Consider the following 26310-nt stretch of genomic DNA (forward strand, 5'->3'; position numbering starts at 1 on the left):
TGTCAATACCATTGTAAAGCACAATTTCTCCCCTTTCCAACAGAATCAATTATATGACCTAAACGCTGCTATAATGTGTCATTACATACCTATTTGAAGGTTTGTGTCAAATTTGAATCAGGTTTTTTTAACGATAGTTAGCCAGTTGGCTTGTGACTGCCTGGCAGTGTGCGCTCTGAATGCTCCGAGAGCGAAATGGTCTGAATTTACAAACGAACAATCTGAAAATGCTCTGAATTTATGAACATCAAGAGCGCACTCTGGCACTCCAGATTGAATTTAATAACACACCTGAAGTTGTAAAATGTCAAGCTAGTAATTTGCCATGCTAGCAGAGTTTGCATAGCAACAGCATTAACTTCCGGTAGACAAGTGAAGTGCAAGTACGCTCAACGGAAAGGATACCGTTAATTTAGAGTATACTAAAATAAACTAGTAGTATATGCTCATTAAGTATGTAGTATACAGTATGTTAGTATGGGTATTCAAACAGAACTTATATCTTGCTCAGAACACCTGTGTGTAACATTAAGCATATCTGGGGAGGAAGAGTACACACAGAATATGGATCTGTGTAAATCTGGCACAGTAGCTAGCTAAGTGTATATTTTTGTATTTGTAAGGTTCTATCTCGCCGATATGAAAGATAAAGGGCATATGTTTCGAAAACCGTATTGCAAGCAATGATTGCCGTTCCTAAATGTTGAAACGCAGAATCAGAATTGTAGTTTTACATGCAACCGTGGGTGAAACTAACAGCCGAAAACCTCTACTGAGATACTCAGAAAACCTCCACACCTATACTTAGCTTAGTTTCACTGAAACTTCTAGACATTGATGGTAACTTTCTACATTGTCCGTCTGTCATTTGGTAGCTAGCTCATGGGAGAGTTGTCATACACAGCTGAGAATGCACTATAACCTGCAAAAACAGTCTGTAGTGTAGGCATGTCATTTTAAGATGACATTTATGTGATCATTCAATCCGAAGATAAACTAGGGCACCGTAGGTGCTGTATTTTAGACCTGAGTTGAACTCGGGTCTGGTAACATAGGGTGCAAGTAATTTGCCACCCTGTGCCTATGGTTGCTTGGCGACACTTTTCCCACATCCGAGCGTAAAACCGTCAACGGTAGACGGTCCTGATTAGGATGTCCTTGTTTTCATCACAGAGCAGTGCTCATGAAATAATTAATTCTATCCAAACCAAACATGGACTCCATGCTGTTCTCGTTTTGCACGCACAGCGTTTTGTGTTTTACACCAGTTTGCCCTAGCTAATCAGCCTGGCAATATGGGCAGTGTGGCGTGTATGTGCGCAGACATTGACATCCATGTTTGTTTTTTATTTGGAGGGGGCAATCCAATTGTTAGCTTCTAACAATTGGATTTAGTTATTTCTTGTGCACTGCTCGCCGACGCAAACGAGGACCTCCTAATCAGAACAGTCTACAGATTACGTACATACCTTCCAATGTGGAACACATGGTGCTAAACAGGTAGTCATTTGCTTCATCCTTAACTAGAACTCTTCTCCAATGTTATGAGCTAAGACAGAATATTACTGTATAAGAACTGTACTTACTGTTGTTAACTGTATACATGAGGACGGCAAGCTCTATAGAGCTACCTCAGCACCCTGACTGTATCAGGTAGTGCAGTGCATACAACCTTATTTCACAAGTCTTAGTGACCTTATACCATAAGAACAAATACAGTAGTGGAGTTGTTTATTCTACTGAACATGCGACATTTCGCTACTGTACTGTAGGTTCACACTTCTGCAACACCTGATGTGTTTGCATTTTAAAGGGGTACTTCGGGATTTTGGTAATGAAGCCCTTTATCTACTTCACCCAGAGTCAGATTAACTCATCGATACCGTTTTTATGTATCTGCATCCAGTATAAACAAAGTTGGAGGTAGTTTTGCAAGCCAATGCTAACTAGCATTAGCACAATGTCTTGACGTCTATGGTATCTACTAGCATGCTAGTTAGCAGTTGCGTTAACGCTAGTTAACTACTTAATTCTAACTGCATGCAGAGACAGACAAATGGTATAAATGAGTTCGTCTGACTCTGGGGAAGTAGAAAAAGGGCTTTATTGCCCAACATCTTGAAGTACCCCTTTAAATGTTAACCACAGTTGCAAAGTGCCTCTCTCACACACACAGGCAGACAACTCAAGTTTAGGCTTAAATGACATTACTTTGGTCAAGGGTTATAGTACAAAGTCATGAGCCAAGACTGAACAATGTTGTGCAAACCAGCTGAAAAGTTGTTATTAGGGAGGTCTCAACATTATGTAGCTTAACCTACAACTAGAAATGGTACCATAATATTCGGCTATTTTAAGTACATGGGCCAAGCAGCAGTAGTTTGCTATTCTTTGGAAGCAAAAACGCTGCTTGGAGAAAAGCTACATGCAGTGCTCAAATGCTTACTCAGTCTGTCTACCCTCTTCCATTCCTTCTGAGGTTTCTGTTTCTCACCCTGTTTTCTAGCTAGAAGACGCACTCTTAGTCAACTGGTGTCAGGCAGGCCATGCAGAAGTGACAGACCTGTGTGTTCCCCACTTCACTGCAACTTATTTCCCAGAGGCAGGAAAGTTGCTGTCACCAGTTGCTGTAACCAAGCAGCAAGCCTCGCTCTCCACAGGAACTCAGGATGATGTCATAGCCCCGGGCTGTAGGGCTTTAGACAGACTTTACCCATCCTTAGATCAAGCTGAGCCTAACTGTTATAGGCCTGTTTCTATTTTGCCCTGTTTATCAAAAGTGTTGGAAGAAATTGTCAATAATCAACTGACTGGCTTTCTTGATGTCTATAGTATTCTCTTGGGTATGCAATCTGGTTTCCGCTCATGTTATGGATGTCATTTCAACCTTAAAGGTCCTCAATGATGTCACCATTGCCCTTGAGTCTAAGCAATATTGTGCTGCTATTTTTATTGACTTGGCCAAAGCTCTTGATATTGTAGACCATTCCATTCTTGTGGGCCGACTAAGGAGTATTGGGGTCTTTGGCCTGGTTTGCTAACTACCTCTCTCAAAGAGTGCATTGTATAAAGTCAGAACATCTGCTGTCTCAGCTACTGCCTATCACCAAGGGAGTACCCCAAGGCTCGATCCTAGGCAGCAGGAAGCTCTCCTCCATTTATACACATACATGTTATTCAATCATTGCACCCACACTGCTCGCGCGCGCAACGAGCGTCTGCGTTGCCTAGCTCTAAAATAGTCAGTTCTATTTTAGTGCAAGTGCATGTCTTGCCTCTCCCATCTCCTCATTGGTTTATAGAAGCAGATACTCATGAACTGAGTTCGGTCGGTCGTCGTGGTAATACTATGAAATTTAGATGCCAATTGCCATATAAAGTCCAAAGAAGAAAAAGCCTGGAAAGAGATGACTGGAAACCATTTGGTTTATCTTTTTATGTGTTGATTAATTGTCAGAGTAGAGGACCTTGTGCATTTCAGCTAAAATAACAACTCAACATTTATATCCCAGGAGAAATTAGCTCGCAACAGCAAGCTAGCTAAATAGGACAAATTAGCTAGCTAAATTACCACAAATGTTTAATGCTTTTTGGCCTGTCCCCAAATTAATATAATTGGTTGAGAGTTTTCGATATTTCAACCTGCGTGATCGCGTTTGGTGTGGGGGGGGGTGACAAAATCAATTTGTGCACGATGGTGTCTGGTTTGGGTATGGTATTAGTGTCCAATAAGTCTTCTCTACCCTTAACCTTGTTCTGAACACCTCCAAAACAAAGGTCAGGGTTTGGTTAGAAGAATGCCTCTCTTCCCACAGGTGTTATTACTACCCCTGAGGGTTTAGAGCTTGAGGTAGTCACCTTGTACAAATACTTGAGAGTATGGCTAGACGGTGCACTGTCCTTCTCTTACCAAAGCTGCAGGGTAAATCTAAACTTGGTTTCCTCTATTGTAATCGCTCCTCTTTCACCCCACCCCAGCTGCCAAACTAACCCTGATTCAGATGATCATCCAACCCATTCTAGATTACGGAGACATCATTTATAGATCGGCAGGTAAGGGTGCTCTCGAGCGGCGAGATGTTCTTTACCATTCTGACATCAGATTTGCCAGCAATGCTCCTTATAGGACACATCACTGCACTCTACTCCACTGTACTCTACTACTCTACTTCTCTGTAAAATGGTCATCTCTGTATACCCGTCACAAGACCCACTGGTTGATGCTTATTTATAAAATCCTCTTAGGCCTCACTCCCTCATATCAAAGATATCTTTTGCTGCCCTCATCCTCCACATACAACGCCCATTCTGCCAGTCACGTTCTGATAAAGATCCCCAAAGCACACACATCCCTGGGTCACTCCACTTTTCAGTTCGCTGCTGCTAGCGACTGGAACGAGCTGCAACAAACACTCAAACTGGACAGTTTTATCTCAATTTCTTCATTTAAAGACTCAATTATGTACACTTACTGACAGTTGTAGCTGCTTTGTGTGATGTATTGTTGTCTCTCCCTTCTTGCCCTTTGTGCTGTTGTCTGTGCCCAATAATGTTTCTACCATGTTTTGTCCCGCTACCATGTTCTCATGTTGTGTTGCCCTGCTATATTGTTGTTTTAGGTCTCTCTTTATGTAGTGTTGTGATGAGTGTTTTGTCCTATATTTTTTTAACCTATTTTTAATCCCAGGCCCCCTGTCCCCGCAGGAGTCCATTTGCCTTTTGGTGTGCTGTCATTGTAAATAAGAATATGTTTTTAATTAACTGACTTGCCTAGTTAAATAAAGGAAGAACAAAAATAAATATTTATCAATCACAACTGGATAGGGATGCAAGGCCAATGAAAAGTTGTTGCCCCACCTAAAAGGATTTAGACTTGCCTTGAATAACCTAGATGGATCAGCTCAATCGTTTTAGACGGAAGCCTAATTAAACCACCCATGGGCCAAATTCGGCCCGCTGGCCTCCAGTTAGGGAACTCTTGGGTATGGTGTTATTTTGCTCTGATAACTAAAACCGAGTGAAATGTTTGGGCTAGATGACTAATCTTTGTATTATTTGTCCCTGTACTTGCAACTATGGCTGCCTAGCTCTATTAGTGATGTGCATTTGAAGCGTGGGCTATCATTGGATGATCTAGTTTACCTAATGATCAACACTTAGCCTAAATGGGTGTAACCGATGAACGTTTTGGGTTTAGAGCTTCTTGTCTTATTGGGGCAGTACAAGGAGGCAGTTTCACCTGTAAGGCAGAAACTAAAGGGAAACCTCTGCCCACACAACCAGTTAGACTAGTTAAATGGCTTAAGTGTTGTGTTATGTGGTAAGGTCTATTGATGTCAATTGTTTTCACCACTCCCTAACGTAAGTATAGGTCTAAACTGTAGTGAACGATGTAAGATGGTTAGTTGGCCTACTGTAGCAAAGGCCTGGATTTGACCCTCTAGATAGCTTGTACTGTGTGTGCAGTAATGAATGTGTGAGTGAACTTGTGAAGCTGTTAGTTCAGGTAACCACACACAGACAAGAAACTAGGCCTACAGAGGAGGCCAACCTTCTAAAGGCGAGCCTAATATCATCAGGGCACTACGCAGACTTTCTTTACAAGGAGCACGTGTGTACCTAAGTAGAAACATTTGAAGTGCCCAAAAATAAATTTGGGACCACAATGAAAGATAGTTGATGTAATAAAGCTAGAAAACATCAATTTTCTAGGCGCACTGGTGCTCCTAAATTAACATTCCATATCGTGCAGAAAAATATTAAGGTGTGTAGACAGGATTGCACATACAATCCTGTCTTTTTAAAAATTGTGTAGGTTCGTAGCCTTGACAGATCATGTGAAAGTGACTTGTTTGCTAAAGCTTCCAGGGCAAAATGTAGGACTGGTCAATGGCAGTGCCAAAACCCTTTCACTTTCTATTCTTGTGCTCAGCATAACAAGGGCAACACAGACACAGATAAGAGGCAGGCCTACAGGTTAAATTGCTTGTAACGGTTCCTAACATTCTATAAGAGTAAATTGAGTTGTCCTAACCTGTCACACTGCTGTAACAGTTGAGCACTGAATACCTACAGCATTTTGATATAGGTTAGGCCTCGTCAAATCTTTTTTAAATCTCTGCACTTTAATTGCGTATAACTGGGAACATTCATCCTTTTACCCCTCTGCAGTTTTTAATGGATGTAATTGAATGAGTGTGATGGGAGCACATGACTCTGCAGCCACAGTTGTGTGTGTGTGTGTGTTCGCTCTTTCACCAGTAAGGGTTAAGGACCCACTCACATAGGCTAGCTTATTCCACATGTTACACTTGGTTTGGCCTAGGTGGCTACTGGCTAGCAAACTTGTTAGCAAACAAGCAACCAAGTGGCTTCACTCTACCAGGCTAATAACAACTCCTGGCTGTCGCTGCGTCTGCTGAATTTCAAGGTAAATATGTCTTCAGAGTAAGGTCTTTGTATTAGAACAGCACTGCTATTCCCACAACAGGCACCGTAACAGGTCTTTGAGTTGAAAAACCAGCAAGGCCATGACTACAGTGTGAGACCACGGCTCGTAGTCTTGATAAGCTTCATATGAGATGTCATTTTTTTATACATTAGGCTGTGTAAGGTTTCGGTTCAGCATTTCTCGAAAAGCCTATTCCTGCCTGGTCTTTGGAATTACTGTAAAGCAAGTTACAGACTTGAAATATCTTTTTACTCCATCAGTGCACTGTCTCTCGGCAGCGTATTCCGATCATAACTCTTGTGGGTGATACCACTGATGCTCAGCCACAACATTGGTCACCCGAAACAGGTTTGATTTGATCTTGTCAAGATGTGAGTGTCAGGATAAACAACGAGGCTATCACAAGCTATGTTTAAAAAAACTATGCATTCCTCGAACAGGAGTCATCATCCTCTACATCTTCAAAACAAAGTGAAGAGCCAAGGCCTGTTTTTGTTAAACTGATAAGCTTACTTCAGTGAGTTTTGAGGTCAGCAAACGTTAGACCTAAAGTGTAATTTGACTGCTGAATCGACAATATCTATTTCAGATATAGGGCTTTGAGGGACGGAAATGTCAGGCTTGGGTACTCTGTTCGCTTAGGCAGGATGCCCTCCACTCCAGTTTTAAATTAGGCCTTTCCCTAGGTGACTGGTGATTTGTGGGATGACTTGTCAAATTGACCCATTCACTTTTAATATGATTCAGTGGGTCTCGTTTGATCTGTATTTCTAGCATCTTGGTTACTCCTGTAAGGTAATAATTGGAAATTAATTTGATAATGCTTCTTCACTAGATACTGTCATTTGACAAACTGAAGGTTACTCCCTTCTTAAATGCGTAATGTTAGACCTATGTAGGCTAGGCCTGGGCTATACCCTTTCTATACCATAATTACAATCCAACTGTACTGAAATGCATGTGTTGTGTTTCATTCAGGGCTGCAGCAGCAGGAGGCTGAGCAGAAGGGCACTGTGAGGCGAAGCAGCGGACAGAGGGGCAGAGTGCTGGCCCCTGGGGCTCCTGGCTAACCATGGACGACACCTCCTCTCTGGGCAAAGTGAGTGGCTCCACCGAATCCGTGGCCACTGTCACCAGCGAGGAGTTTGTGCTGGTGCAGCCGTCCGCCGGAGGATCCCCCTCGGGCTCAGAGGGCAAGCCCAGACTCAAGGTGGGCCTCCGCCACAACACCCACTTATCTATTCATTTGATCAGTCACACAGACAAAACATGGAAACACACACACATAATTATAACAAAATGATTACTTCTATTGATTATTCCTATATAATTAATTCTACAAGAAAGCAATTGTCTCTTCTGAAAGCTAGGCGAGTTCACACACTATTTTTATTTAATTGTTATTTAACTAGGCAAGTCAGTTAAGAACAAATTCTTATCTACAATGCCGGCCTACCAAAAGGCCTCCTGCGGGGACGGGTGCCTGGGATGGAAATAAATACAATATAAATATAGGACCAAACCCACATCACAACAAGAGAGACAACACAACACTACATAACGTGAGACCTAAGACAACAACATAGCAAGGCAGCACATGACAACACTGCATGGTAGCAACACAACATGGTAGCAGCACAAAACATGGTACAAACATTATTGGGCACAGTCAACAGCACAAACGTCAAGAAGGTTGAGAAAACAATAAATCACACAAAGCAGCCACAACTCTCCACAAGAGTGTCCATTATTGAGTTTTTGAATGAAGAGATTGAGATAAATCTGACCAGTTTGAGTCTTTGTTGCAGCTCGTTCCAGTTGCTAGCTGCAGCTTATTGAAAAGAGGAGCGATCCAGGGATGTTTGCTTTTGGGACCTTTAACAGAATGTGACTGGCAGAATGGGTGTTGAGGATGAGGGCTGCAGTAGATAGGAGGCAGTGAGGCCTAAGGGTTTTTATTAATAAGCATCAACCAGTGGGTCTTGCGATGGGTAAACAGAGATGACCAGTTTTTACAGAGGAGTATACAGTGCAGTGATGTCCTATAAGGAGCATAGGTGGCAAATCTGATGGCCGAATGGTAAAGAACATCTAGTCGCTCGAGAGCACCCTTACCTGCCGATCTATAAATGATGTCTCCGTAATCTAGAATGGGTAGGATGGTCATCTGAATCAGGGTTAGTTTGGCAGCTGGGGTGAAAGAGGAACGATTACACTAGAGGAAACCAAGTCTAGATTTAACTTTAGACTGCAGCTTTGATATGTGCTGAGAGAAGGACAGTGCACTGTCTAGCCTTACTCCCAAGTACTTGTATGAGGTGACTACCTCAAGCTCTCAACCCTCAGGGGTAGAAATAACACCTGTTGGAAGAGGGGATTTCTTCTTACCAAACCACATGACCTTTGTTTTGGAGGTGTTCAGAACATGGTTAAGGGTAAAGAAAGCTTATTGGACATTAAGAAAGCATTGTTGTAGAGCATTTAGCACAACATCCAGAGAGGGGCCAGCTGAGTATAAGACTGTATCATCTGCATATAAATGGATGAGAGAGCTTCCAACTGCCTGAGCTATGTTGTTGTAAATTTAGAAGAGCGTGGGGCCTAGGATTGAGCCTTGGGGTATTTCCTTGGTGACAGGCAGTGGCTGAGATGGCAGATTACACTACACAGGGTTTCACCTCTCAATTCCTTCCTTTCCTCAGATGTCCTGCAATGGGAACGAACAGCTGGAGAGAGCCATGGAGGAGGTGCTGGATGACGACGTGGTGAAAGAGGAGATTAGTGGAGGCGCAGTAGCAGAGGAGAGAACAGAGGCTTTTCAGGAGTCATTGACCTCCATAGCCCCCGGTCCACAGACACGACCCCAGGGCTTTGCGCTGGACCCAACACCTGCAGGTACTGTCGGCACTACACCTCTCACCCCTTAGGGCAATGAATCAGTGTGATCTATGGAAAAGTTAACGCATGAGCATCTCAATGTACAGAATCAGACATGCCATATCAAAATATCTATATAGATTGTTTAAAAAAGAAGAAGAAAAATGTCTCATATACACTGCTCAAAAAAATGAAGGGAACACTTAAACAACACAATGTAACTCCAAGTCAATCACACTTCTGTGAAATCAAATTGTCCACTGAGGAAGCAACACTGATTGACAATAAATTTCACATGCTGTTGTGCAAATGAAATAGACAACAGGTGGAAATTATAGGCAATTAGCAAGACACCCCCAATAAAGGAGTGGTTCTACAGGTGGTGACCACAGACCACTTCTCAGTTCCTATGCTTCCTGGCTGATGTTTTGGTCACTTTTGAATGCTGGCGGTGCTTTCACTCTAGTGGTAGCATGAGACGGAGTCTACAACCTACACAAGTGGCTCAGGTAGTGCAGCTCATCCAGGATGGCACATCAATGTGAGTTGTGGCAAGAAGGTTTGCTGTGTCTGTCTGCGTAGTGTCCAGAGCATGGAGGCGCTACCAGGAGACAGGCCAGTACACTGCTCAAAAAAATAAAGGGAACACTAAAATAACACATCCTAGATCTGAATGAATGAAATATTCTTATTAAATACTTTTTTCTTTACATAGTTGAATGTGCTGACAACAAAATCACGCAAAAATTATCAATGGAAATCAAATTTATCAACCTATGGAGGTCTGGATTTGGAGTCACTCAAAAGTAAAGTGGAAATCCACACTACAGGCTGATCAATGTTGATGTAATGTCCTTAAAACAAGTCAAAATGAGGCTCAGTAGTGTGTGTGTGGCCTCCACGTGCCTGTATTACCTCCCTACAACGCCTGGGCATGCTCCTGATGAGGTGGCGGATCTCCTCCCAGACCTGGACTAAAGCATCCGCGAACTCCTGGACAGGTTGTGGTGCAACGTGGCGTTGGTGGATGGAGCGAGACATGATGTCCCCGGTGTGCTCAATTGGATTCAGGTCTGGGGAACGGGCGGGCCAGTCCATAGCATCAATGCCTTCCTCTTGCAGGAACTGCTGACACACTCCAGCCACATGAGGTCTAGCATTGTCTTGCATTAGGAGGAACCCCAGGGCCAACCGCACCAGCATATGGTCTCACTAGGGGTCTGAGGATCTCATCTCAGTACCTACTGGCAGTCAGGCTATCTCTGGCGAGCACATGGAGGGCTGTGCGGCCCCCACACCATGACTGACCCACCGCCAAACCGGTCATGCTGGAGGATGTTGCAGGCAGCAGAACGTTCTCCACGGTGTCTCCAGACTGTCAGGTCTGTCACATGTGCTCAGTGTGAACTGCTTTCATCTGTGAAGAGCACAGGGTCCCAGTGGTGAATTTGCCAATCTTGGTGTTCTCTGGCAAATGCCAAACGTCCTGCGCGGTGTTGGGCTGTAAGCACAACCCCCATCGGTGGACGTCGGGCCCTCATACCACCCTCATGGAGTCTGTTTCTGACTGTTTGAGCAGACACATGCACATTTGTGGCCTGCTGGAGGTCATTTTGCAGGGCTCTGGCAGTGCTCCTCCTGCTCCTCCTTGTACAAAGGCGGAGGTAGCGGTCCTGCTGCTGGGTTGTTGCCCTCCTACGGCCTCCTCCTCGTCTCCTGATGTACTGGCCTGTCTCCTGGTAGCGCCTCCATGCTCTGGACACTACGCTGACAGACACAGCAAACCTTCTTGCCACAGCTCGCATTGATGTACCATCCTTCATGTCTTAAAGTAATGATGGACTGTCATTTCTCTTTGCTTATTTGAGCTGTTCTTGCCATAATATGGACTTGGTCTTTTACCAAGTATGGCTATCTTCTGTATAACACCGCTACCTTTTCACACACAACTGATTGGCTCAAACGCATTAAGAAGGAAAGAAATTCCACAAATGAACTTTTAACAAGGCACACCTGTTAATCAAAATGCATTCCAGGTGACTACCTCGTGAAGCTGGTTGAGAGAATGCCAAGAGTGTGCAAAGCTGTCATCAAGGCAAAGGGTGGCTACTTTGAATAATCTCAAATACTTATTTGGATACTACACGATTCCATATGTGTTATTTCATAGTTTTGTTGTCTTCACTACTATTCCACAATGTAGAAAATAAGTAAAAGGGAAAAACCTTGAATGAGTAGTTCAGTCTAAATTTTGACTGGTACTGTATAGGCTTTTGCTGGCTGCTCTGGTGACCTCAATGTCGAATAACACTTTATCATAGCTACATGATTTGAAGAATAGTTTCACATGCTTTATGTGCAGTAGGTAAAATCAGTAGAAAAGATACACAATGTCATCTTATCATCAATTGTTACTGAGTAGTATCATAGTGTACTGTACTGGCCATACAGACAAGTAGAGGTCAACGTGCACTGGTACTGTGTCACAGGGCTGGCTAACCAAAACACAGCCCATCTACAGCAACAGGCTACAAAATAGTTTCATTGTTATAAGATGCATGTCGTGTATCTATTTGAGAACAAATTCTCTTCTTCAGTCCAACCTGGTGTGCAAGTCAGCAGTGCACTTCCAGGTGCTGCTGTTCTGTCCTCATTGTTTCACATCCTGTTGTTGAGTGAGAAAGCACAGGTTAGACATGACTTCCTCTTTCCACAAGTGGCTTCCTCAGCTACAGAGGCCTAGCATTGTGGTTTGTCCTCTGTACAAAAGTACTTTGTTTTAGTTTTCACTGTTATTTTGTTACATTAACATGTTACATACATGGTACTTTTAAACACAGTATGACATAACAGAAATATAGTTTTTTTGATATACACATTAAACATTATATTAGATTGGGGAAGGAGTGACCATATATGTAAAATCAAATTTCACTGTGTTCAATCTCTAAATATTTCGTGTTCCCAAGAAATTTGAGCTCCTGGTTGTAGATGTGTCCATAAACCAGAACACATTTATTTGTTGCTGGGATTTACTGCCCTCCTGCAGCCATGGCAGGTGCTATATCTGAGTGTTTTAAAGCCTTTTCTGTCCTCGGAGTTTGTCATTTTAGGGGATTTGAATCTGGATTAGTTATCCCTGCCCTCAGATCAATTTAACCTCTTAAAAGTAGATTTACGTGTAAATAGACCTACCCAACAGTAACTGGTATTCATGTGTAATTACATGATTCTGACATGCCAAAACTTGGTATATTTGGAAAGAAGACCTCTGGTAGATTATGAGGGAATTATCAGAAGATGGATAGGAGTTAGTTCACAAGATCAAGCACACACAAAATAACCTTTTTCTATTTTGAAAGTCATCTTTCATTGACCAGATATACGTGAATTATTGATGACTAGAGATGGAAATACATCAAATGGCTTCCACAACATGTGAACAATATCAGGAAAAAAAATGGAGTGGTGTGGTCACGGGATGTTGCCAAGTGTCCCTAAACCTCTCCAAAGTGGTATATATGTCTGTAATTTCAGTGCTATTACATATTTTAAATCCCTAAATGCTATTTGTTAAGTTTAAAAACACAATTTCTACCATATCAACTTTACAAAAACATTGTGGTGGTGTTATGGGGTAGGTGGTTAGAGCATTGGGCCTGTAACCAAAAGGTTGCTAGATTGAATCCCGAGCTGAAAAGGTAAACATCTGTCGTTCTGCCCCTGAACAAGGCAGTTAACCCACTGTTCCTAGGCCGTCATTGTAAATAAGAACTTGTTCTTAACCCCCTTGCCTAGTTAAATAAAGGTAAAATAAAAAAATCCAGGGAACATTCAAGTGTCGTTTCAACCTCTCCAAAGTGTCAGAATGTGGTAATTGCACTGTTTTTGCACACTGGATGTGCCTAAAAGATATTGTTCACTCAATAAATACATTTCTACAACACCAACTTCTCTCTTCTCACCAACTTCTCTCAACATTGTGGCGGTGTCGGGGGACATGCAGGGGATTATCCATGTGTTTTTTCAACCTCCAAGGTGCCTGGACATTTAGCCTAGGCATATCCAATGTATTGGTCCCCTGTTTACAAAAATCATATAAAAGATATATATATATATATATATATACTACCGTTCAAAAGTTTGGGGGGCACTTAGAAATGTCCTTGTTACAATAACATCAAATTGATCAAAGTACAGTGTAGACATTGTTAATGTTGTAAATGACTTGTTGATGGAAATATCAGATTTTTAAACATGGAATATCTACAGATGTTGTAACTTTAATGTGTTTGAGTTAATGTTTAAGTTTATTTTTTGAACTGTATCTAAAGATATTTATTTGCATATTTAATTGGGTTGTGTTGAATTACGCTTTTTGACTGCAAGTCCCAGAATGCCTTGCGAGATTAATGAGTGATAACGCGCCAATTATGTGCAGGTGTTTAGTGATTGTAGCTGACTTTGTACCAAAACAATTGTTGTTAAATGTAACGTGAACCAGTATTCTTACTAAAAGAAGCTTTCGTATCAAACCCGACGTCCTGAGTCATTACTTTGAAGTTAGTTAATCTAAAATTTGGTGCCAAAACCCGGGATATGAGCTGTGACGAAGAAGTGGCTGAAATGGCTGAGGAGGAACGTCGGCATGAAGCAGAAAGAATGAGACGAAAGCGGGTTCGAGGTGCAACAACACGGATTTTGAATCAGATTGACGTGGAAATATCCCAGTCAAATTCGGATACCGATCACTTGAGTACATTGTTGGAATTGTTATCAACTAAGGAGGACAGTTTGTTTGAACTCGATCGTGGAATTGAACAGTTAACACCATTGGACGGATTGGAGGCAGAGATTGCATGTACGGAGGATTACAAAGAACGCATTATCATGCTGAAGAGCCGTGCACAAAGAGTGATAACGAAGAAACAGGACGTCAATCCACTACCAGCCCGGGTGAGTGACGCTAACTCAGTAAGGCTACCGAAGTTGATTATTGAGAAATTCTATGGAGATGTCAGTATGTGGCAGGAGTTTTGGAGCCAGTACGAGACTGCTATTCACAACAATGATTCACTGTGTAAAAAAGAAAAGTTTATCTATCTGAAAACATATCTCACTGGACCAGCTGCAAAGGCAGTAGCAGGACTGATGTTAACAGACAGTAACTATGATAATGCAATCACTCTACTCGAGCAGATTTGGAAGGAAAGACCTTGTGATTAGTGCTCATATGTCAAAGCTGCTGAATCTCACACCTGTGAAGAAATCCTCTGATCTAAATGCATTGAGGCAGCTATATGATGAATGTGAAATTCAGATTAGGAGCTTGGAATCACTGGGTGTAGTGTCAGAAACCTATGGAAGCCTACTATGCCCAATCTTACTACAGATGATTCCAGAGGACATAGCTCTTGACTATAGTCGTCAGAGGGCAGAAGATGATGAATGGAAAGTGTCTGAGATTATCAGTTTCCTACAGAAAGCGGTTCAGAGCAGGGAGCAAGCGCTACAAATGACAAGATCATACAACCAACAGAAAGAGAGTAAACCATGGAACAAGTCATGCTTCTCCTATGAAATGAAAACAAAAAGACCCAACATGCCCTCTACTGCAGCACTGCATACAGCCAGCCAGAAGGAACAACAAACGTGTCTATTTTGTGACAGTGCAGACCACAAATCAGAAAACTGCCCTGACTACAATATAGCTACACGCAAAGAGAAACTAAAGAACATGGGAAGATGCTTTGTATGTTTAGGACAGAGACACATAGCAAAATTCTGTAAAGTCAAAGATGTGTCGTCGTGCAACATGTGGAAGCAGACATCACATTGCGGTGTGTACCAGTAAGAGGAGTGAGGTGCAACCCCCTACTGTTTCTGTAGATGCTGTTGTTTCCTCAGTTATTCCCCATTCAGTGAAGATGAAACCAGATGTACAGAACACTGTGTTGCTACAAACGGCAAAGGCATGGGTAGAAGGCCCATCGGGCAGGAAGATAACTCGTTGCTTACTCGATGAAGGCAGTCAGAGAAGTTTCATACATGAAAACCTTGTGAAGGGCTTGAAGCTACCAGTAATCAGACGAGGCACTCACTCTTCACACGTTTGGCTCCGCTGCCCCAGCAACGTCCCAACGCAACACAGTGAAAGTCATCTTGGAGAATGTCTGGGACAAACAGCAGAGAATAGAGATAGAGGCAATTGAAACCCCACAAGTGTGCACAGCTGTGATGAAGGTTCCTGGTGAACGGATTCAGCATGAGCTCAGTAAAAGGGGACTGCAGCTCGCAGACTTTCCAGGAGATGAAAATGATCCTGAACTCTCTGTCCTGATAGGAGCAGACTACTACTGGCAGATGGTATCAGGCAGAGAGGAGCGACTGACGGAGACGCTAGTTGCTTTAGAGAGCACCTTTGGATGGCCGGTGCAGGGACCCGTGTCCATGTCAAGTGTCGCCGAGGCAACCTGCATGTTCATCCCACTTGATGAAGACACACTAGTCTCCAAGCAACTGCATGCATTCTGGGAGCTTGAGTCTCTGGGTATTCTAAGCGAGAAAACACAGAACTCAGAGGAAAACGAGGCTCTACAAAGGTTTGAGGAAACAACCACCTTCAAAGATGGGCGATACCATGTGGAGTTGCCATGGAAATGAGAAATGCCAGAACTCCAAGGCAACTATAGAATCGCCAAGAAACGGTTTGAAGGTCTGAAGAAAAGACTGAAGAAGGATGTGACGTTGTGCAGCAGATACAATGAAGTAGTAGAAGACTACTTACAACAAGATATGGCAGAGGACGTGCCCAAGGACAACGCATCAAGTGCAGACAACGTAAAATACTACTTACCTCACCATGCAGTACTCCGAGAAGATAAGGTGACAACAAAACTGAGAGTGGTGTTTGATGCCTCGTCCCATGAAGATGGCTGTCCATCTCTCAATGACTGTCTACTCACAGGACCGAACCTGAATCCGGATCTGCTCAGCGTTCTGATAAAGTTCAGACTACATGAGATCTCATTCATGGCAGACATCAAGAAAGCTTTCCTGCAGATATCCCTAGCAGAGAGAGGCAGAGACGCCGTGAGATTTCTATGGCTCACTGGCCCACCAAGGGGAGAAAATTAAGAGGAGCTGCGTGTGCTGAGGATGAAAAGAGTGGTATTTGGAGCTTCCCCAAGTCCATTTTTGCTAGCAGCTACAATCAGGAAGCACCTGAAACAGAACAACCAGAAGTTGTAGAGATACTGAGAGAGTCACTCTACGTAGATGACTTCATTGCAAGTTCACGCAATGTTGAAGAGGCTTACCTTGTGACAACAACTGCAAAGCGAATGCTGTTGATTGCAGGCATGGACCTCTGCAAATGGATGACCAATTATCCTGAATTGAAAACAAAATGGGAGGAGAGTACGACAACTGACCACCCGTTGACGTTACAAACACAAGGATTAGTGCTGAAGGTTTTAGGTTTAGTATGGAGACCGGGAACAGATGACTTTGTGTTTGACCTCAGGCCGTTACTGAGCATTCTAAGGCAAAAGGAAAACACAAAGAGAAGTGTTCTGCAGTCGTCTGCATGTATCTTCGACCCTCTTGGTTTCTTAACTGCCTTCACCATCAGGATCAAGTGCATGTTCCAGGAAATGTGGGAGAGGGGACTCAGCTGGGATGAAGAATTACCATCTGATCTGACACGAGAATGGCAACAGTGGTGTTCAGAACTACCCCAGTTACACCAGCTCACCATACCAAGGTGGTACAGAACAGACATGTGGCCACAGAATAATCACACCCTGAAACTATATGTGTTCGGTGATGCAAGTGAAAGGGCTTACAGTGCAGTAGCTTACTTGCAAGGTGAGTCACAAGACAGGGAAACAACAAGTCTAGTCGCATCCAAGTCCAGGGTAGCCCCACTTAAGAAAATGACGCTGCCACGCCTGGAGCTCATGGGAGCTGTGATTGGAGCGAGACTAGCAAACAACTTGATGACCACACTGAAAATGGAAGAAAAACAGATCAAAATGTGGACAGACCCGATGATCGTGCTGCATTGGATTTGCAGCTCAGCTCAGAAATGGAACTAGTTTGTTGCGAACAGTGACGGAGATCCAGTCCTTGACCAATCCAGAGTCATGGTCACATATTGAAGGGAAAACTAATCCAGCTGACCTACCTACAAGAGGACAAACTGTTCGAAACTTGACACAGAGCGAGCTATGGTGGAATGGAGCCAGAATTCTGACATCACCCAATCAGTCCGAAGAGACTGATGATAACAAGGTTCCGGATGAGGTGAATATAGAACTCAAGTCCAGTTGCCAGGTTACTGTACAACTTGCAGCAAACAGCACAGACAGCACCGAACCTGTGTTGGAGCTTGAAAGGTACAGCAAACTGAAAAGAGTGTTCAGAGTCACCGCCTGGATAAAGAGATTCATAGCCAATGCTCGTACAACCATAAAGATGCAAGGTGAACTGACTGCTGACCAACTGTTCGATGCAGAAAAGTACTGGATTAAGGTAACACAACAAAAGAGTTTCAGACAGGAGAACAAACTACTGAAGGCAGGAAAAAGCCTAAACAATGACTGTAAAATCAGAGAACTGAAACCTTTCCTGGACGAACACGAACTGCTCAGTGTAGGAGGAAGACTGCAACAGTCCAACTTTACATTCAGAGAGCAGCACCCATGGGTTCTACCCAATAAGTACAGATACTCAGAAATGCTGATACAGTACCACCATGAGAAGGTGATGCATTCTGGAGCAAGTGACACTCAGCACCCAACGTTACACAAGCGGGAAATGACACGCGGATGAAAGTACAGGCAGAGACCTGTGACCAGTTTCTGGAACAGTTGGTGAAGAGACTACTTGCTGGATCTAAAGTCAGCACACCGCTGTGACACACCACAGCCCACCCCACTGAAGGCGGGTGACGTTGTACTCATTGGAGAAGATAACCTATTCAGACAGACCTGTAAACTAGGAAAGATTGAAGAACTCTTTCCAGGCCGAGATGGCTTAGTTAGATCATGTTCAGTTCGTACTGCTTCAGGGACTTTGTTGAGGAGACCTATTCAGTTGATATACTGCCTAGAGATCTAGATGAACACAATTGTTCAATGGGTGGGGGAGGATGTTGTAACTTTAATGTGTTTGAGTTAATGTTTAAGTTTATTCTTTGAACTGTATCTAAAGATATTTCTTTAGATTTATTTGCATATGTAATTGTATTGGGTTGTGTTGAATTACGCTTTTTGACTGCAAGTCCCAGAATGCCTTGCGAGAGGAATGAGTGATAACGTGCCAATTATGTGCAGGTGTTTAGTGATTGTAGCTGACTTTCCGACAGCATCTTACCTGCATTGCTCTGTACCAAAACAATTGTTGTTAAATGTAACGTGAACCAGTATTCTTACTAAAACAAGCTTTCGTAACAAACCCGACGTCCCGAGTCATTACTTTGAAGTTAGTTCATCTAAAAACATAGGTGTACAGAGGCCAATTATCAGCAACCATCACTCCTGTGTTCCAATTGCACGTTGTGTTAGCTAATCCAAGTTTATCATTTTAAAAGGCAAATTGATCATTGGAAAATACTTTTGCAATCATGTTAGCACAGCTGAAAACTGTTGTACTGATTAAAGAAGCAATACAACTGGCTAGTTGAGTATCTGGGTTGTGGGTTCGATCACAGGCTCAAAATGGCCAGAAACTTAGGTATTTCTTCTGAAACCCTTCAGTCTATTCTTGATCTGAGAAGTGAAGGCTATTCCATGAGAAAAATTGCCAAGAAACTGAAGATCTCATACAACGCTGTGTACTACTCCCTTAACAGAACAGCGCAAACTGGCTCTAACCAGAATAGAAAGAGGAGTGGGAGGTCCCGGTGCACAACTGAGCAAGAGGACGAGTACATTAGTGTCTAGTCTGAGAAACAGACTCCTCACAAGTCCTCAACTGGCAGCTTCATTAAAATAGTACCCACAAAACATCAGTCTCAACGTCATCAGTGAAGAGGCAATTCCGGATGCTGGCCTTCTAGGCAGAGTTCCTCTGTCCAGTGTCTGTTTTCTTTTGCCCATCTAAATCTTTTTTTCTTTTTATTGGCAAGTCTGAGATTTGGCTTTTTCTTTGTAACTCTGCCAAGAAGTCCAGAATCCCGGAGTCGCCTCTTCACTGTTGACTTTGAGACTGGTGTTTTGCACTATATTTCTGATCAATTTGATGTTCTTTTAATGGACAAGAAATGTGCTTTTCTATTAAAAACAAGGACATTTCTAAGTCACCCCAAAAAGTGTGTGTGTATGCATGCGTGTATGCATGCGTGTATGCATGCATACAAAAATGTCTTATCAAACACACTTGGTTACACAATTGTCCTTCACTAAAAAAGGTGCAAAAATAGAAACAAGTGAAACTATTTATCAAATGGTGTTGGTTTTTACATCCCATGTGTAGATTATTTAGATTTCACTTTCACCTCAGCTTGTGCATCTTTGATGCAGTTCCTCTCTGCCAGGAAAAAAAAGCAAACTGACATTTCAGACAGATCTGCCATTCACCCCCCCCCCACCCACCGCACCACCACCATGTTTTGTGCAGTGCTTGCAATTCTACCTTCTGTCTTTTGGCATATGTGTTGGATAGTGGCGCTCACCTTGAGTGGGGGGCCTTGTGATTGGTGTGAGGTTGCTTTGGGCCTCCAATTCAGCCATTTCCAACACCAGCTGCTCTTGGAAGGCCAACTGGAAGAGAGGGGTTTGACCTTTTTGCTTTGTCCATCTGCTTGTGGAGAATGAAAACCATATTTACTGTAGCAATGTCCACAGTGGTAAAAGTCTTATACCACTTCCTGATCTTGTGGAGGCTACCACCAGGTCCTATCTCAAGCATCAGATAGGTCGATACCCATCATGCTGGCATTGTAGTCCTTCACAGAAACAGGAATTGGGCCATTCTTCATTTTTCACCCTCCTTGAGACATGGTTGTTATTGAATGCCTCATGATGTGTGGTGAGAATGGTTACTTCCCTGGTGTCCCTACACGTTGTGTAAAATAAACATTTTGACTCTGGTTTTGTGGTCAATAACGGTAGGTTACAGGCAGACAAATAAACATGCTCATGTGCTGTGGAGTCCTGGCTTTTGGTGCGTATCAATGTATTCCGTGTTTATTTTGTTTATGCTTCACAACGCTAACCGGAATGTAGGTAGCAGCCGTCTTGAAATTAGGTCATTGGCTCGGCCTGCCCTTATACATTCGTATGCCCATATATGCTAGTAAATCACACTAAAGATTTTAAGGCACAGATCAAGAGCCAAGATACTAAACTTTCTGGAGAGACACTGCTTTTGCAGATAGAGGCTACCATTCTCATACCAGGCTATTTTATTCAATTCAATCTAATAGGTTCCCCAAATATGGGGACACTACATTTAAGAGTATATGCATTGATTTTAATCTGACTCTATTTAAATCTAAACCCACGTGGCGAAATGTGAAAAACCCTGTTAACTCATCATTGATTTGATTTTAATGCTTAATAATAACCCCCATAAATGTTTGTCGAGTGAAGTATTTGCATTTGATCTCAGTGGTTCGTTCTCCTCGAGGGTTTTTACTAGAGGTCGCCCGATTATGATTTTTTTTTAATGGCGATACCGATTATTGGAGGACCAAAAAAAGCCGATACCGATTAATCGGACGATTTTATAAAAAAGTATTTGTAATAATGACAATTACAACAATACTGTGAACACTTATTTTAACTTAATATAATACATCAATAAAATCAATTTAGCCTCATAAATAATGAAACATGTTCAATTTGGTTTTTAAATAAAGCAAAATGTTTAAGTTCCTTGCTCAGAACATGAGAACATATGAAAGCTGGTGGTTCCTTTTAACAGGAGTCTTCAATATTCCCAGGTAAGAACTTTTAGGCTGTAGTTATTATTGGAATTATAGGACTATTTCTCTCTATAGCATTTGTATTTCATTAACCTTTAACTACTGGATGTTCTTATAGGCACTTTAGTATTGCCAGTGTAACAGTACAGCTTCTGTCCCTCTCCTCGCTCCTCCCTGGGCTCGAACCAGGAACACAATGACAACAGCCACCCTCGAAGCAGCGTTACCCATGCAGAGCAAGGGGAACAACTACTCCAAGTCTCAGAGCGAGTGACGTTTGAAACGCTATTAGCGCACCCCGCTAACTAGCTAGCCATTTCACATCGGTTACACCAGCCTAATCTCGGGAGTTGATAGGCTTGAAGTCATAAACAGCTGCTGGCAAACGCACGAAAGTGCTGTTTGTAGGAATGCTTACGAGCCTGCTGCCGCCTACCACCTCTGTCAGACTGCTCTATCAAATCATAGACTTAGTTATAACATAATAACACACACAAATACGAGCCGTAGGTCATTAATATGGCCAAATCCTGAAACCATCATCTCGAAAACAAGACGTTTATTCTTTCAGTGAAATACGGAACCGTAATTGGGATGTGACAATTTCACCTGGTTAATATTGCCTGCTAACCTGGATTTCTTTTAGCTAAATATGCAGGTTTAAAAATATATATTTCTGTGTATTGATTTTAACCCACTGTTCCTAGGCCGTCATTGAAATGTGTTCTTAACTGACTTGCCTAGTTAAATAAAGATTAAATAAAGGTGTAAAAAACAAATCTGCCAAATCAGTGTCCAAAAATACAGATTTCCGATGGTTATGAAAACTTGAAATCGGCCCTAATTAATAGGACATTCCGATTTAATCGGTCGACCTCTAGTTTTTACATGACATGTGATTTAGCTTCTGTCTCCTGTATTCATTACCCTAGAAAAAATGATTCTCTGTGTTTATTCCTCTGGCAGATAACATACCCCTTTTAAACAATTCAGAGTCCATGATAGATCTAACCCTTGGTTTTCTTCGGAGTAATCTGAGCTTATTCAGATGACAAATAAGGCCTGGGCCAAAGCAAGGTTAACTGACTCTAGTGGACTTGCAATATTTTAGACAATTGAGAAACAGATATCTCTATTTAAGAAAGCTAAATCAATTTACTTTTTAAGCTCCATCTTTTGTCATCCTTCTAAATTTTGGAAAACGGTAAACGCACTGTACAACGAACTGTACAAGTTCCTCTTCTCTGCCTAAGCAAGTTCTGTCTGACTCTGGTGTCATAACTGAGAAGAATGGGATAAGTTACGCTTTTAATCATCATTTCATCTTGGCAGGCTTTTTATTTGAGTAAAACAGTGGTTTAATTGATCCTGGTCAGTCAATCAACTGCTTTTGTCAGCCTCTAGCTGACTCGACGGTTAACCCATCAACTTTGTGAATCTTTGTTTTCATTTCAACAATTTACTATCTGATGTGCTAGATGCCTTGCTTAAATCCACTGGGGCTGATATGCTGAATCCATTTTTTTTCTGCAGCTCTCTGCCCCTTTGATTGCAGAATCATTAACCTATATTTTTATCTTGATGATTAGATCAGGTACTATCCCCAGGGTTTGGAAGGCAGCCCATGTACTCCCCTTTTCACAAAGCTTTTGACTCTTGTGACCTTAATAATTGTGTCTATTTCTAAACATTCTTGCCTAGCTAAAATATTAGAATCCTTGATTCATTCTCAGCGAAGAACTTTCTTATGTTTGAAATGTATTCTAAATGTACATCAGTCAGGTTTTTAGACCAGGTGAATCTGTTAATGAATGTTGTGGCTGTTGAACAAGAGAGACTAAGTAACTTGGTGTTACCATAGATTGTAAACTGTCATGGTCAAAACATATATATTCAGTGGTTGTAAATATGGGGAAATACATCACTCCACAAAGCAAGTCCTGCAGGCTCTAGTTTTATCTTGATTGTTGTCAAGTCATATGGTCAAGTGCTGCAAAGAAAGACCTAATAAAGCTGCAGCTGGTGCTGCTCTTCATTGTAATCAGAGGGCTAATATTAATACTACCCATGCCAGTCTCTCTTGGTTTAGAGTTGAGGAGACTGACTGGGTCACTTCTTGTTTTTCTAAGAAATGTGTTGGCAAAGCAAACAATTGAATTTCCATCTTACACACAGCACTAACACACACTTACCCCACCAGATATGCCACCAGGGGTCTTTTCACAGTCCCCAGATCCAGAACAAATTCAAGGAAACGTACAGTATTCTACAGAGCCATGAGTGCATGGAAGTCCCATCTTATAAAGTGCAAGTGAACCGCAAACCTGGTTTAAAAAAATTTAATAAACCAACTCACGGCACAACGCCTCTCCCCCATGTGACCTACTTGTTGTGTGTATGTACTGACATGTACAGTGCATTTGGAAATTATTCTGACCCCTTGACTTCTTCCACATTTTGTTACGTTACAGTGTTGCTGCACAGCTCTTTTCAGATCTCTCCAGAGATGTTCAATCAGGTTCAAGTCTTGGCATTCAGGCCAGAGTTCAATCTTGGTTTCATCAGACCACAGAATCTTGTTTCTCATGGTCCTTTCGGTGCCTTTTGGCAGAACTCTGGAGCTCTGTCAGTGACCATCGGGTTCTTGGTCACCTCCCTGACCAAGGACCTTCTCCCCTGTTGCTCAGTTTGTACAGCTCTAGGAAGAGTCTCGGTAGTTCCAAATTTCTTCCATTTAAGAATGATGGAGGCCACTGTGTTCATGGGGACCTTCAATGCTGCGGTAATGTTTTTGGTACCCTTCCCCACATCTGTACCTCGACACAGTTCTGTTTCGGGGCTCTACGGACACTTCTTTCTACCTCATTGCTTGGTTTTTGCTCTGACATGCACAGTCAACTGTGGGACCTTACATAGGCAGGTATATGCCTTCTCAAATCATGTCCAATCAATTGAATTTACCACAAGTGGACTCCAATCAAGGTGTAGAAACATCTGATCAATGGAAACAGGATGCACCTTCGCTCAATTTCGAGTCTCATAGCAAAGTGTCTGAGTACTTATCTAAATAAGGTATTTCTGTTTTTAAATATTGTTATATTTGCAAACATTTCTAAACTTGTTTTTTGCTTTGTCATTATGGGGTATTGTGTGTAGATTGAGGGGCAAAAATTATTTAAAACATTTTTCGATAAGGCTGTAATGTAACAACGTGGACAAAGGGAAGGGGGTTGAATACATTCCAAATGCACTGTATGTAATTAATCTGTAAAAGACACCTTGGGCTCAGTATTATCCCTGATAAAATAGAAGTGAAATACCCGGTATACATGATATGTAGTGTTTTCTTGATCACAACTATGACAGATCATGAGCTTTAATCCCAACCCTCAGCCACTCTCAGCCCATCCCACCTATTTCCGTAGACTACCCTCTCTTGATTTCCATTTTCCTCTGTACTACTTTAGCATTAAACTTTGCATCAAGTTACTCTTATCAAAAGCTAAATTTATAATAGCATCAAATAATAATTTTGTAAATTCAGGTACCATTTTACTGAGTATTTACCTAGGATTAGGCAACCCATTTATTCCACAGAGCTAACCTTGTCTACCCTATCATTCTAAGCAATAAGTAACCTTTGACCTTTTGTCTGTCTGCCCCTCAGTGGAGTCAGTGTGTCCTTCCGCAGGGCAGGGCAGTCCTCCAGTCCAGGAGGAGGACAGTGTTCAGTTCAGTAAGCTGTCCTACCTGGGCTGTACGTGGGTGAAGGCCCCTCGCAGTGAGCCCGAGGCCCTGCGAGCCATGACCACGCTGCGGGCAGAGAGTGCCATCCCAATTCCCATCACCCTCCATGTGCCCAATGTACCCGAGGGCTGCGTCAGGTCAGTCATATAGAGACTCTACTATGTGAAGTGTGTGTGTGTGTGGTCACTGTGGGTAGAGCGTAGCAACTCTGTCATGTTTTGCCCTCTGTGCTCAACATGTGTCAGATCAGTTATCACATGCACCAATATGCTGCACCACTGCAGTGTATATATGAATGTGTTCTACTTTTTTGAGCTCTGGGGCATTTCTCCTGAAATAACAGACCTAAATGAAAGCCTTCAAGAACGTATGCTTGCAACTAGGCATGGGTGGTATCCAGATTTTCATATAGTTATACCGTCCTTTTTTCATCCCGGGATTTATGGTATTACCGACATAGCACACAAGGGGCGCTAAAATGCGAGGAAAGACTATTAGGCCCCTTATTACAAGAATGCTAATAAGATTTGCGCAAAGTAATAGTGAAACGTTAATTAGCGAAAACAAACAACTAATTGCAAGACCGGTAAATCCCAGCATAGCTAGTAGCTACCAAATGTCATTTTCGGTGAGGTGTGGACATTTACAAGCAAAAGTGAATGAGAGAAATTGTGCAAATGAACAAAGTTGTGATGCATGCTATTCTGAAGGAAGAGCTTGTATACTTGTAACGGATGGGAGAAGAACAGAAGAGAAGAAACACTAGTAGGAAGCACAGTTGGGAAAAAAGGCAACTGTACAGAACTCTTCCAGAGCTTTTTGACTGCTAGCAGAAACCCATTATAAGATATCCGAGGGCAAACATTTAGCAGTGAATTGCAAACAGGTGTAACTTTATCACCTCATGTGCGCTGCACAACGGAGACTCACCGACAGATATTGAACACTCCTGCTTTCTCCCGTTGTGCTATTTACAAACAAATGTGACTGGCTCCACTGTTCTGAGGAACAGTAAGCTTCATAATAGGAAATAATAAAAAAAAACGTTTTATTTAACTAGGCAAGTCAGTTAAGAACAAATTCTTACCGTACAATGACGGCCTTCCCCGGCCAAATCCGGACGACGCTGGGCCAATTGTGTGCCGCCCTATGGGACTCCCAATCATGCAGCCTGAATTCGAACCAGGGACTGCAGTGATATGCAATGCCTTATACCGCTGCGCCACTCGGGAGCCCCAACTGGAGATCGGAAGTCAGCTTGCAGGCCCTGGGCCACCACAGACGTTGCCAGGAAGAGGAAATT

At 42.5% G+C, this 26310-nt stretch overlaps 1 protein-coding gene and 1 long non-coding RNA gene across 6 annotated transcripts in view; one reads left to right on the forward strand and one right to left on the reverse strand.

Moving 5' to 3' along the window:
• The window catches only part of rabgap1l (RAB GTPase activating protein 1-like), a 173854-nt gene that overhangs the window by 2477 nt on the left and 145067 nt on the right, over positions 1-26310 (forward strand). For 4 of the 5 annotated variants that reach the window (XM_064934787.1, XM_064934793.1, XM_064934791.1 and 1 more), the window contains exons 2-4: positions 7430-7661; positions 9154-9346; positions 24928-25144. In XM_064934787.1, coding sequence (XP_064790859.1) covers positions 7524-7661; positions 9154-9346; positions 24928-25144 — 548 coding nt within the window. In that variant the 5' untranslated portion in view covers positions 7430-7523. Of the gene's footprint in view, positions 1-3978; positions 4054-7429; positions 7662-9153; positions 9347-24927; positions 25145-26310 lie in introns of all 5 variants that reach the window. The other variant, XM_064934788.1, reaches the window with a different exon arrangement.
• On the reverse strand, positions 11769-26251 carry LOC135512599 (uncharacterized). The gene is made up of 3 exons (XR_010451438.1): positions 26095-26251; positions 20007-20131; positions 11769-11993 (listed from the first exon to the last, which is right to left on the reverse strand). It is a non-coding gene; the product is annotated as an uncharacterized LOC135512599 (long non-coding RNA).

The sequence above is a fragment of the Oncorhynchus masou genome, chromosome 24 (assembly GCF_036934945.1).
Source record: "Oncorhynchus masou masou isolate Uvic2021 chromosome 24, UVic_Omas_1.1, whole genome shotgun sequence".
NCBI lineage: Eukaryota > Metazoa > Chordata > Actinopteri > Salmoniformes > Salmonidae > Oncorhynchus > Oncorhynchus masou.